The 13,899-nt window shown below is 37.2% G+C and overlaps 1 protein-coding gene and 1 long non-coding RNA gene across 2 annotated transcripts in view; one reads left to right on the top strand and one right to left on the bottom strand.

The window, feature by feature from the left end:
* LOC103717691 (protein ROS1A) overlaps positions 1 to 8,129 on the top strand; it is a 25,636-nt gene extending 17,507 nt beyond the window's left edge. Inside the window, 14 exon segments of the mRNA XM_089926872.1 lie at positions 537 to 621; positions 712 to 803; positions 936 to 1,004; positions 1,161 to 1,197; positions 1,311 to 1,393; positions 1,975 to 2,415; positions 3,089 to 3,125; positions 3,212 to 3,269; positions 3,353 to 3,492; positions 3,689 to 3,754; positions 3,871 to 3,985; positions 4,084 to 4,122; positions 7,577 to 7,689; positions 7,691 to 8,129. Of these exon segments, the coding sequence (XP_089782998.1) occupies positions 537 to 621; positions 712 to 803; positions 936 to 1,004; positions 1,161 to 1,197; positions 1,311 to 1,393; positions 1,975 to 2,415; positions 3,089 to 3,125; positions 3,212 to 3,269; positions 3,353 to 3,492; positions 3,689 to 3,754; positions 3,871 to 3,985; positions 4,084 to 4,122; positions 7,577 to 7,689; positions 7,691 to 7,747 (1,432 nt within the window). The 3' untranslated portion in view covers positions 7,748 to 8,129.
* On the bottom strand, positions 7,908 to 13,899 carry LOC113463422 (uncharacterized). The gene is made up of 3 exons (XR_005513583.3): positions 12,915 to 13,899; positions 11,335 to 11,968; positions 7,908 to 8,289 (listed from the first exon to the last, which is right to left on the bottom strand). It is a non-coding gene; the product is annotated as an uncharacterized LOC113463422 (long non-coding RNA).

The following is a 13,899-nucleotide window of genomic DNA, read 5'->3' as shown; positions in this document are numbered from 1 at the left end:
TCTAGTCGATTTCAACTTCTACTTATTCAGTAACTTCGATAACATGTCCTGGAGTTTGTACAGGCTTGGTTTGATTGATGATGTGGCTTATTATTGAGTGAATGGCAAAGATTCCTAATAACGCAATAAGAGCTTATTGACTATGGTTACTGTTATAACTATTACAACCAAGGATTGGAGTCTCGGAACCAGACCCTGTGGGTTTTCAGTACCAGGTGGTACGGGGCAGCATGTACTGACCCGACCCATAAGGGTAAGGTACGTTGTTGCCTGTGAAAAAAAGAGGGGCCAGAATTTGCCAAAAGAGAGGGTGCCAGGTGTAGCCACACGAAAATCAGTATAGTGACATAAGCAGAGGTTATAGTAGAAAAGAACGGTGAAGGAGAATGTGGAAAACCCCTTCTAAATATACAAAACAGGGCTGTTGATTAAGGATATCATCTTCAGCATTGAATATAGATATTTCTGACCAACCCCATGAAAACGATAATTTTGATTTGGAACTTACAGAAATCTAAATGTTTTGCTGCATTTAGGGACTACCTCCTAAGTATACGGGGATTGGGACTGAAAAGTGTGGAATGTGTTCGCCTTTTGACGCTTCATCATCTAGCTTTTCCAGTAAGTTCTCTCTTTAAACAATTCCTTTGCAGAGAAAACTGTACAGAGTTTAAATCTTACAGGGGTACTTTTTCCCACATTACTGACAAGGTTGACACAAATGTTGGCCGCATATGTGTAAGACTGGGATGGGTACCAATTCAGCCCCTTCCCGAGTCCCTTCAGTTACATCTTTTAGAGCTGTAAGTATGTTTAATTCGTTGCTAATACATTTTTGTTTATTTATTTTATCATGATTCATGAGACACATAATAAATGCATATGGCAAATGTCCAATATGAAGAATCTAACCCTATTTTCATTTTCCCTAAAAGGTATCCTATTTTGGAGACCATTCAGAAGTATCTCTGGCCTCGGCTATGTAAGCTTGACCAGCGGACATTGTAAATTCCATAATCATACTCCAAAAAATTTATTTGTATTCAAAAGTATTGCATATGGCAGAATATTATTAAGGATGGCAGAATTGTTCTAACTATTATTGTATAAAAGCTATACCTTTAAACCTTCTTATTCTAATCATATACTTGACTGCACAGATATGAGCTCCATTATCAAATGATTACCTTTGGAAAGGTAATGCTCATGGACTAAATAATAGATTATACAATAAATATTCTATTTAAATATGAGGGAATAGTTTACTCTTTACGTGCTAACATGAGATGAGAATTATGAGTTCTGTGCAGGTTTTCTGTACCAAAAGCAAGCCAAATTGTAATGCATGCCCAATGAGAGGAGAGTGCAAACACTTTGCAAGTGCCTTTGCCAGGTTTGTTACTGAAGTAATATACATTACCATACAAGCAGTAATATTTGCATGTAAGGGATTTTTTTTAATGGCGTTTGTCATCCCATGGTGAATGAAATTGGTATCATGCAAGTGCATGTGCAAAACACTGGAGTAATGTAGAATTCATACAGAAATAATGGTTGATATCAAGTTCATAAATATATATGTATTCCATAATTGACATTGATCAAGAAAGAAGCAGCACTCTTACCAATGTCTCCAGAATTTAGAAAATCTAGCTCATTTATTGTGTCAATCCAACTGGAAGTCGCATTCAATCTTGAACTTTTTTCCTTGAGAAAAATCTGCATATGTGAAAATGAGAGCAAACAGGAATACACTTCTATTTTTCTGTAGTTGAAAATAATATTGGCTGGGGTCTGTTGCATTATAGTCCAAAACATAGTTATGTTTTCACCTTAAAGTCCTTGGAAAGACACTTCTGTGCAAATGTATGATGTTTGGATTATAAAATTTATACTTTGGTTTCATGCTGTATTTTTAACTATTTCATATAATGCAAAAAGGGGAAGTTACTAAAGCATCCATACATAATGCAGTGCAAGGCTTGCACTTCCGGGACTGGAAGAGAAAAGTTTAGTGAGTTCAACAATTCCAGTTGCTTCTGAGAATGGTTGTACACCTGCTTACAACCTAGAACCCCTACCTCAACTTGAGGGGAGCACATTCTCACAAGAAAGAACTATTTTTAATAATTGCGAGCCCATCATTGAAGAACCAGCCACACCAGAAGCTGAATGCCTAGAAACCGAAGAAAGTGCAATTGAAGATGCCTTTTTTGAAGAGCCTGATGAAATTCCTACTATTAAGCTCAATCTTGAAGAGTTTGCACAAAATTTACAGAATTATATGCATGCAAACAATATGGATATTCAAGATGGCGATATGTCAAAAGCTTTAGTTGCTATAACACCTGAAGCTGCTTCCATTCCCATGCCGAGACTTAAGAATGTGAGCCGCCTACGGACAGAACATCAAGTGTATGTATTTATGCTCCTCTCCTTTACAGTTAAGGGTGTAAATGAGCCAAGCTCGATTGAGCTTGGGTTTGATCAATCTTGGTTGAAATTAATTTTGAGCTTGAACCCCAAGATCAAGCTTGATTTGTTCACTAGTTTTCGAGCTTAATTTCCAATTGAGCCCAATGGCGAGCCTAATCAATCAACTCGACAATCCTAAGTTGATCTGAAATCAATTCAAGCATGAAACAAGCTTAGTTCAAGCTTGAATTAAAGCTTGATTGAGGCTTGGTTCAAGCCAAAATTAACAATTACTTGATTCAAGGAAACAAAAGATATTCTAATAGATAGTTAATTGTCTAAATAATATATATATCATAATATAAATACATTCAGGTCCTATCAACCTGAGCGAGCCGGGTCGATTTTTGGCTTGGGTTGTAATTATTTGGAGCTTGCTTTGTTGGTTCAAGCTTGGTTTGTTTAGCTTGGAATGATCTTGGATCAAGATTTTCTCAAGCCGAAAGCTTGCACTCCTCATTTCATTTGATACCCCAATATACAGCCCACCAGCTAGCGAAGAAATCTGGATAGAGTCTCTCCAGTGTGGCTACGACAGTTAAACTCATTGTATAGGGTCAAATACTGCAAGGTGCTGTTTGTGTATGCTAACTTACCATTTTCCTTGTTGCAGCTATGAACTTCCAGATTCACACCCTCTCTTGGAAGGAGTGAGTTATTTCTTTTAATCAGATGACAATTTGCATCATCTAAAGAATACTTAAACATTGACCATTTGCTCCTGAATGTATTACAGTTGGACACAAGAGAGCCTGATGATCCTTGTTTCTATCTTCTGGCCATATGGACTCCAGGCAAGAATATTTGCTCAACAATAGCTATAATTGCAGCATTGTGCTTAAACACAGTCTGACTACTCATGTGAAATGTGAGATAGGTGAAACTGCACAATCTACTGAGCCACCTAAGGCATTCTGCAACTCCCAAGAAACGGGCAAACTATGCGACAGGAAAACATGTTTTGCTTGCAATAGTATACGAGAAGCACAAGCTCAAACTGTCAGAGGCACACTTTTGGTAATGTTTACAGCTTTTCTGCGGTAATTTGCAGATGTTTACTATAAGCAGATATAACTCTACAGACGCAAAAAAATGAAAAACGAAAACGGAAAAAAAAGGAAAAGCAAAAATGTAAATTACTTTTTAATGATCAAATTTAATTTATGCCCAGATTAATTTCAGTTTTATGTTATTAATCAAATAAAATAAACAGATTCCATGTCGAACAGCAATGAGAGGAAGTTTTCCACTCAACGGCACCTATTTTCAAGTTAACGAGGTAAGTACTATTCTGATGACAGATTCAAAGGATTAAGTGAGTTTTCTCTTGTAAATAATTGTGGCTCCCTGTCTATATTAGACCATACAATTCTCACAACCAATACTCTGATGCAGGTATTTGCAGATCATGATACTAGCCGCAACCCAATTGATGTTCCTAGGGAATGGATATGGAGCCTGCCTAGACGAACAGTATATTGTGGAACCTCGATACCAACTATATTTAGAGGTAATTAGATGATGGCAAACACATTTTGAAGTCTACATGGCTTACAGATGTAGAATGATTAAGACAAGATGCTGATCCCTTGTTTCTACACTTGCTAGGTCTAACAACTGAAGAAATACAGCAATGCTTTTGGAGAGGTATGTAATGAAAACTGCTTGTTTTCTTCTCAAAGCTTCTATAGAAATTAAATATGAGAACCGGTAACTAGTTCCTTAAGATGTTACCTATGAAAGAACATAGAAAGGTGAAAGAAGAGATTAAAAAAATGAAATAAAAGAATTAAATCCTTTTTTAAAGGACAGCAGGTGTTTGCCTTAATATGACTACCGCATACTAAACTTTAGCTCTCTGGACAATTAGCTCTACTATGAAAAGATAAGAATGAGACACTGATATTTAATTAAACAATTATATCAAGGCACTTTTATTCTGAAATTGAAGATCAAATATAAATTGTTTTAATCAGTAAGTTTCTTCCTTTCAAGAAAATAAATCATGCTACAGTGAATGACTGCAAAGAAATGCAATACAATGAAATGAGAATTTCATAGGACAAGCAGTTGAATTTCAAAGTTCTGGAAAGGTTAAGATCAATTTGACCTGCTGGTAGACTTTGCAGAATGAGTATTATCCATAATTTTTTTAATAATAATAACATGTAACAGTACGAAAAGGCCAATTCTAAATTTGTGCATTTGATTGTTAGTTTGTAGATCTTCAGGTAACGAATCACTATTTCTGCTCAGCAGTTATGCATGTCTTAGATACAGTTGGTGTAAGATATAGTTTGTTTAATAGAAGGGCTCAGCAATATGCACTTTCCTTTTTCATTTATTCCTATTCAAGGCCAATGCCATCCAATAGAAAGCATCTCCAAAATGTTTTCTGCTGCTTCTTCCCAAGGCTTCTTCAGCTTGTTTCTTCAGCCCTTACCTTCTTGTTAATGGAAACTCTTCAATGGAATTTGTAACAATGAATGTGCAAAAGTTTCAGAAAATATAACACAACAATCTGCAAAAGTTACTGATATCCTGCCTCTCCCATGAGTTTATAGTGCACCTCCCAGTATATGGACAATTTTTCAAGAGAGATACACTAATTGGAGATACCTCTTGCCAGGAAGGGTACCTTGGAAATCCTTTTGTATTCTAGGGTTTGGTATCATTACATAATTAGCTTAACAATCATCCAGTAACTTCTATAATTTTATTCTTCATAACAATGATTAGCTCTACCCCATCCCTCAAGTACTTTTCTTAGAAAAGTTTATGCCTTTACTCTTACTTGTTAGCACCAAGCTATTTCGTTATGGTTTCTAAATTGTCTAGCACTCAAGCCACATTCAGCAATTCTTGTGCATCCTAGAATACATCAATAAAGCTTGCAGTCATAGACAGCAACATGTTCTTAGAATCTTGCACTATCAACATGTACACAAACAGCTAGAAGTACATCCATCAACATCACTGACATGTGAGTTGAGGTATATATGCATATGGTATGAATCTTTAAATAGACAAATTTTGATCCAACAGCATTGTCAAGACTCAGATCCTAGTAGGATCTACCAAGATCTAAGGTATTAAACTCTGCATGTTCACTGACACATGCAATGCATGTGTACTTAAAAAATGAGCATTAATTTGAATAGATATTATATAAGATAATAAAAAGAAAAGAATTATATATAAAAAGTTAAGAACAGATTGCAGGCTATTTTATTTAGTTTTACAGTTCAGTAATTGCAGGATGTGTTAGCTTAGATTCCGATTTTAATGTTGGAAATATATCGAGAACTTTGGAAGTTCCCCAATTCCATGCTGATTCCACCTACCAGGACATGAAATGGAGAGAGCCAAGAACCGAAACCCAGTAAGATCTCTCCAGGGGTGGGGGGGAAGAGAGAGAGAGAGAGAGAGAGAGAGAGAGAGACTTGTCATACATGGGAAAGACTAAGGTGAAGAGGGGCCGAAGACCTCAACTTTATCCTTATAGTGTGGATGTTAAAGCGACTTCTGTAGCTTTCTAAAGCCAACTTTTCAAGGGGAAAAAAAAAGAAGGAAAGAGAAAAAAGTGGTCTGCATTTGGCATCATTGTCACTTTCTTTTTCTTTAAAAAACATTGGAAACAAAAATTCTGTTTCCATTTTTAAAAAATTTCTGACGACAGGTAATATGTTTGGTTGTTTTTAATTTTTTAATAAGAGGAGCCACTCGACCATGTTGAGGTGAACAGAAGGAGAGAGAGAGGAGATGGGCCGAGTGGCGTGAGGACGATGTTGGACTCAAACTGGCAATAAGAGTGAGTGATGTGCTTGATGGTAGTGGTGTGCTTAACGGTAGTGACGTGCTTGATGATGTGCATGAGGCAAATATGGAGAGGTTGAGTGGAGATCATAGGGAGGTCGGATGGAGGGGCTAAGAGAGGGATGCAAACCCACTTTAAAAAAAATGGAAGGAAAAATTCTTTTCACTTCTACTTTTTTAAGAAATTATGAAAGTTGTTAAGAAAAAATAGAAACAAAGTAACTAAACATATTTTCTGCATTGGATTATAGACTTTTAAGAGTTACAACCTCTAATTAGAGGCTGCTTGCCCTCAAATTCGATATATGGCAGACCTTGATTGGTTCCAACTTCCAACATAGAATTATCCGGCTGGCATTTGCTGCTCCTTGTGGGGATCTGAAAACGATGTGCTGTTTTTTTGCCAGGCTTATTGTTCGGGCCCTACGCGTTAGGCCCCGGTCCCATTATGCCCTGGCCTGTACAAAGAATCAAATCGTCCCATGGATATCTTTCGAGTTCACGAAGCATTCTCAAATTGTAACACGCGAGGGTTTTGCACATATCTTTGTATACAAAAGATGAATTGAAGAGATGTTTTGCACAAATAGGACTCCGCTTCCGTGTTTGACAAATAAAAAAATATTAAATACTGGAGTGTTCAAAAGTCGGGCTTCCCATGATAATAATAAGCAAGGCGTAGTCCTGTCTCGCGCGCTCGCTCTTTTTTTTTTTTTTGTGTGTGTGTTTTGTTTCTTGGGCCTGCCCTTTGTGGATAGTTTTTATCGCACTCCGTCATATACCCCATCCAGGGTTGATTAATTGCTCTTGAGATACCTAAGCTTTTTAAGTACAATAAAATAGAGCCTCAGAAATGTACATTGCTTAACTGGTCTGGCACTAAGGCATCTACAAGCATCAGGTGGCAGAACAAAGATATTGAGATTTATTGGTGACAACAGTACCACAAGATGGTAGGGTGAGTTTCTGTGTGCTTGCTAGAAAAACTGGCTTGAGCATTTCGTAGTCAAGAGATGGCGCTCCAAGTAGGCGCATGGAGACCTGATCTTGTCAAAATTTCTGCAAGCTTTTATTCAAGTAAAACATAGCAATTCTACCTTTTAGTAGTGATAGACAGCGGCATCTTAAGCTTTAATTAGTTCAGCCCCCCCCCCAAAAAACAAAACTGCATACTTTCCTTTTTGACTAAGCGTACTTCCTGCCAACAGAAGCAAAAATACCTGTGAAGTAACTCCCGACCAAATTATTTTATTTTTATTTTTTTTATCGAACAACTGTTTTGCAGGGTTTGTTTGTGTGAGGGGATTTGACCGGACAACAAGGGCACCGAAGCCCCTTTATGCAAGATTGCACCTTCCAGCAAGCAAGGCACCTAAGAATAGAAGGGCAGCGGCAGCCGCAGCAAAAGAAGACGAGCAGCCCCATGCGGAAAAACAGCCAACGATCGATCACCTGAAGCATGGACACCTGAAACAAAATGTATCTATGGCACCTCTCTAACCTACCGATCGTCACAAATGCAGGCTGGTTGGAAAAGCTGATGTTAATCTGTAACATGATTTATTATTTTTTTTCATTTCATGCTCGAAAATGGGCTATTCTTCCTGGAAGTCGGGAAAAAAAAAGCATAACAGGTGGACAGATTTGTTGTTTCACCATCCTTCCCATTCAGTATAAACGAAGATTCGACCATTTGAATTGTACCGTATGGATCAATTTTCAGTTGCCATTCATGAACTTGATGAGAGGCATTGCACAGTGGTCATCATACAACAATTTGTCAGCTGAGACAATATTTGATTGCTTCATGAACAGGAACTTCAACTCCTCTTGACTTCTATTTTTTTTTCTCTCGTCTTTCAAATTGTCTTGCATAACAATTTAACTGCACGACAGGCAAAAGGTGCTGGAACATGGAAGGAGAGTGGTGCTAAATGATGAAATCAAAAGAGCTGAAGAAAGCACATGAAACTTACATCCTCCAGCTGCAAGACATCTCTGCGGAAAGAAACCCGTGGAACAATGAATAATCGCATAGGGGATCATGTCATTGTAGTAATGTAACCATAACAGCGTCGCCCTAAGCCTTGGACGCTGCATCAGCATATTGGTCTCATTGCAAAGCTCAAAATTTATGCCTTTTTGAATTATTTTTGTTTGTTCTTCATCTATTGCGGACACTCATCAGAATTCAAAGGGGTCGATACATGTGAATGAGGTAATCAGCGCAGCCACTCATTTTAGGTCCATTTCTTCTCCATACCAAAACCCCAATCCTGAGCCAAATCTTATTCCCTGAAACCTTTCATGATCGATTCAAACTTATAATCATATTTAACCTTAGGGTTGTATACGAACGGAGCTGCTCATGAGCACCCGAGGCTTGGTTCGCTAAGAACTTGTTTAAGCTCATCTTAGGTAGGAAATGAGCCGAGCACAAATATGTTTTAGAGTTCAGCTCAAAAATAGTTCAAATATGAACACTTATATTTTGCAAAATCAGTTCAAAAGATGCTCCTCGACTAAAGCTTGTTTCATAACTTAGCTGAGTTGAGCTTCAACAGACTTTTCTGATCTCAGCTCGAGCTTGAACCACTTCTCGATATGCCAAGCCGAGCATGAGTAGCCTGATACCCAGCTTGGCTCAGCTCGTTTACACCCTAAGCTAACCTAAGTAGCTCAAGGAGCCCTAGTAATCCGCTATCATAAAAAACCTAGTAACCCTAATCTATATATGATAGCCCTAGTAACCTAAGTAGCTCGTTTACTCTATATGATAGCCCTAATCTCTTACTCTATATGATAGCCCTAGTAACCTTTCAAAAGCCAATTCACTTCCCAGTTAATGCAATCACATTGGCTAAGCCTATATAATTAAAGCCTATCAAAGCCAATCTTTGACACCCACAAAGCCCAGCTACCTAAGAAGATAAAGGGGGAAGATTTTGCAAAAGCAGTCCTTTAGTGGGCCTTCACGTTAGAAACATACCATGGAAAAGGTTTGAAAGAGATTAGGGCTATCATATAGAGTAAGCAATCCGCGTTTTCAAGGATAATTAATCTCTTTTTCAAGATGATTTATCCTATGCTCAAAACATAGAAATTAGGTGTTCTCAGCTTCCCATGCATCTCTTTCAGTCGCATTCTTGCTCTTACATTTTTAGACGCGAAACCCTTGCCATAAGATCTTGTCGAACCGAGTTCAAAAAGATCTTCCAGCACCCAAACATGCTCTAAATTCCATTCATGACCTAAGTACTAGAATAACACCATACCCACTGCACCAGCTGCTCCCTCATCTAAACTGAAACCATCATTACAAATACCATGCGACCTCTTATGGTGAAGGGCAGGAGAGAAGTGAGAGCGACCAACAAGACAATCATACTCTCAGCAATCTCCCTACCAGATCCAAACCCTTAACTTACAAATTTATCCTCAGCCATTCTACTTAACGCCTAAATCATTTCCCAAACCTCACCCCCATGACTTATAACCAGAACAGTGTAGCTTTCTAGCAATTTATCCCAAGCCTTAGTCCTTACTCCTTCTCTTATCAACCTGGTCAAGAATTCTCTTAAGTCAAATTAGGCTCTTTTTGGTCCACTGAGTTTTCCTCGCTTTTGACCTAAGGTCTATTATTCTAACATAACCTCTCTCTCAAACTAATGATGGATCAATTTTAATTGGATCTTGTTCAAGTATCTAATCTATACAAAGGGATTGATGAAGTCAATCAAGTAACACATATTAATACTCCGAGTAAAAAAAGTGTTGGCCTTATGTCAATAAGAAAAGAGTGAACATTGCTATCATTATTTTTTTTTCAAATAACGAAACATTCATAAAAGAGCTAAGAAATGTCATAGAATGGAAAATTGAGCTATTGCTTTTAAAACAATAAAGCGGTAATAATAGAACAGCAGCTTAAAGAAATATAAATAAATGAATTTAAAAAGTTAGTTGATATAGCATCACAAAAAAGCTAACAAAGAATTTGAACATTGAAAAAAAAAATATCTCTACATTTTTAGAAAATCATTAGTTCATATAATGCAATACTACGATTGTAACAATTGTTGTAATTCATAACCTTGAATTATCTATACGACAATGTTACCATAGGCAACAACATATAAAAAATAATTGTTATACTTGCATTAAGTATTTTTTGTAAAATTAAATAATATTTACTATAAAAATTTTCAGCATTTTTCTTTGATCAAAATATCAGTATTGAAGTTTAATTAAACAAAAGAATAATTAATTCAAAAGCAGTTGATTGTATAACATATTGTTACTAAGTTGTTTAACAATTAGTAACAACTGACACAAGATTTGAACAAAATAAGTGTAAAGTTCGACTTTAAAAAGAAAAAAAATCGATATTACAAGTATTATTATGATTGTTAACAATTTTAGACATGTACATATGACATCATGCGGCTGCAAATATGAAGTCCATAATTTCAAAGATTTATTGATCATTCTTTTTTTATATATCTAGGATTGGAGAAATTCTGGCGGGCCTCGACCACGCAGATCCTTCGTACCAACTCCAAAAACTCTACCATCTGTTAATCAATATTAAAGTTCTGATTGGCTCATATCGCGAACAAATCTTAAAGAACCATGTACATAATTTGCAATACGAAATAGAATAGAACAAAAAAATTAAATTACATAGAAAATCTAAATGATACAAAATTAAGTTTTGCGCTGTAAAATAGATTATCACATATCTTTACCTTTTCGGTCTCCATACATTAATCAATCAATCGAAGGAATTGATCAATTGATGTATCGATAGGGAAAAAGTAAAAAAAAAGAAGAAGAAGTGATAATCCATACCGGAAAACTATTTACCCCAAAAATAAATAAAATAAAATAAAATAAATTTTTAAATACATTAATCAGTCAATCAACGCAGAAAAACTGAACAAATAAAGAAGGAAAGGAAAACAATTCGATTTGCTCGGAGATTATTTTTGGTTTCCATCATCAGAAGGCAACGAGGGAAAAAAAATAATAATAAAAGGATACCTGACTTCCCCCCGCTGCTTCTTCGACTCCTCGCGATGCCCGGAATACTTCAATCCTCCATGACCTGATCCAGAGCTTCTCCGTCTTATGCATTATAACTCTTGTAAGACGTATTTTGCAGTAGGTTCGAAAAAAAATATTTGGAATTTCAGGAAGGTTGGCTTCACCCGCAGCTCCATTCCATGTTCCAATGGGCGGCGGAGGGACTCTTTCCTCCCTGATTCCGGAATTATCTCTTTGAAGATTTAAATAAATTGCTCTCAAATATAACTATCCAAGACTGGGCGGCGATCTCGTTTTCCGCCAATGCCATGAACCGGCCGGTTCATTCGACGGCTTTTCGTTCTTTTGTAAGATAAAGCAACAGAATTTCACAAAAGTCCAACTTTGCCCTCGCCGGTTGACAGATGGGCCCGGTTTGTGCCATTTTCCAGGGACGCCATAATTAGTAAGATTGCAATTAATGCTTCCAGCGGCGGTCGGGTTTCTTCTGGCTTCGTCGCTGCGTTCTTTTGGTAGATGCCGTGAATTTGACGAACCTTGCAACCTTGGAGGTTCGATAGAAGAGAGTCGGGATAAATGGCAATGAAAACATGAATATTTTTTTATTTTTCAAATCAATACTGCAAATGATCTGCAATTTGGGAAAAAAAAATGTTCAATATTTGTCGATATCTGATGGTAGGAAACTGTTTATCTGTATGATCTGATTTAATTTGATTTGATCTGATCTAGGAAGTGTTTACTTCAAGGATTTGATTTGGAAAAAAAAAATACTTTCCATATTCATAAGCATCTAATTTGGTAGGTAAGAATTTTAGATGAGCAGGATAACTTTTCAGCAAGGAGATTGAAAGAAGTGTGTGTGTTTTTTTTTTTTTTTTAGAAGGAGTCCATTGTTCCCCTCGTTTCATATGTGACTGCTGTGCGGATTACGCTCTTGGGACCAACACCAGTGATTCAAGAAATGCAAGGCAAATCATTCATGGATTTGGCCACTGCCCCGTGAGTACCCACCTACTCTTTCTTTAAGTGTCCGAACAAAAAAAAACTGAGACTCTCCAGCTCACTAATTTGCACCTTGGCATTCATCATATTATTCTTGGCCATAAAACAATCTTTCTTCTGCATATTCTATGATTGTTGGATATTAGAGGAATCATCACAATGCAGGCACATGTATAAGAAAATGTTGTATCATTGCAATACCATATCTTAGCAATGGTTCAGATGTGATGTGACGCGATGGAAAGAGAAGAGATCCATGTATTCCTCTAAAAACAAAACATAAAAAAAATGTGAAGCAATTAAGCCCAAAGGGCTGCTATTTTATGCTGTCATTGTCAGGTTGAAGCTCAGGGAGCCCGAGGCTTCATTCAAATTGCATTTTATGAACTTGTAGCCTTTTTTTTTCCCCTCAACATGGTTGCACTTTGACCAAATCTCTCTCTCTCTCTCTCTCTCTCTCTCTCTCTCTCTCTCTCTCTCTCTATATATATATATATACATAGAGGGGGAGAGAGAGAGATTATTTTTCTGCCTTTTCTCCACACTATTCACGAGTTTATCACGTTCCTTACCTTTCGGACTGCAAAAGATAGCTCACGGAACATGGCGTGGTGGGTCCGTAAGGACGGGAGGACTGAGCTATCGCAAAGCTGCAAAAGCCCAAGCCATCTACATATTATTATTATTGTGAATTGACCACGAGATACAGATGCAGGGAAATTAACATTTTAATAGAAGATGGGCTCCGACGTGTGCCAGAAAGTCACAAGGGCTAAAATCTAAATGGGTGTGCTCCTCGGTTTTCCTCTCCGCATGTTTCACGCTGCGGCTTAAAATGGGAGATGGAATCCGAGCCACAACAAACGAATGCAAAACGCATCAAAATTAGAATTTAGAACAAGAACGAGTGATGTGTAAAGAAAAACCAAGAAGATAATAAAATAGAGCAACAGCAGAAGGTTGCATATGGCTGAAAAACAGCATAGTTGGGATCGCATCGGATTGCCTCGGTAATCTTATGATAGAAAGCCAAAATAGTAATTCAGCTGTCAAGATAATTAATTTGCATCGAGTCTGCCCACTTGACGGAGGGAGACGACGATGTATCCGCCGCTGAAGAGATGTTCAGGACCCAAAATGACCCCAAAACGGACGCCCAGGAATAAATCCATCTTTCTTTTATATTTCTTGTCATATGTGCGAGAAAAAGTGCATTGCGTGCGTCCTGCCTAGAAAATTTTAAAAAAAACCTTTAAAAATGTGGCGATGGATCTCCAAGCACTGAGAAGGACCGCTTCCATAGATCTACGAAATAATGGACAAAGAGTGAGAGCTCATCGAATTGGTTAACCCTTCGATGCTTAAATCAGAGAAAATTTCAAAAAGGAACAAAAGAGGAAGACAGAATAGATTGTAGAATGGTACGCTACACGAAGTAGATCGACTATCCTGGCCCAAGCAAACAAAAAACAGAAAAGAGATATTGGAAGAAAACTAATTAGGAGAGAGAAAAATATTTTATTATTAAAATTGAGCCACACAAAAAGCTCTTTCTCA

This window comes from Phoenix dactylifera, chromosome 13, assembly GCF_051530095.1.
Source record: "Phoenix dactylifera cultivar Ajwa chromosome 13, Ajwa_hap1_PhDact_Kaust_v1.1, whole genome shotgun sequence".
Lineage (NCBI taxonomy): Eukaryota > Viridiplantae > Streptophyta > Magnoliopsida > Arecales > Arecaceae > Phoenix > Phoenix dactylifera.
Note: the sequence above shows the minus strand (reverse complement) of the source record. Positions and strands in the feature narration are given on the sequence as shown.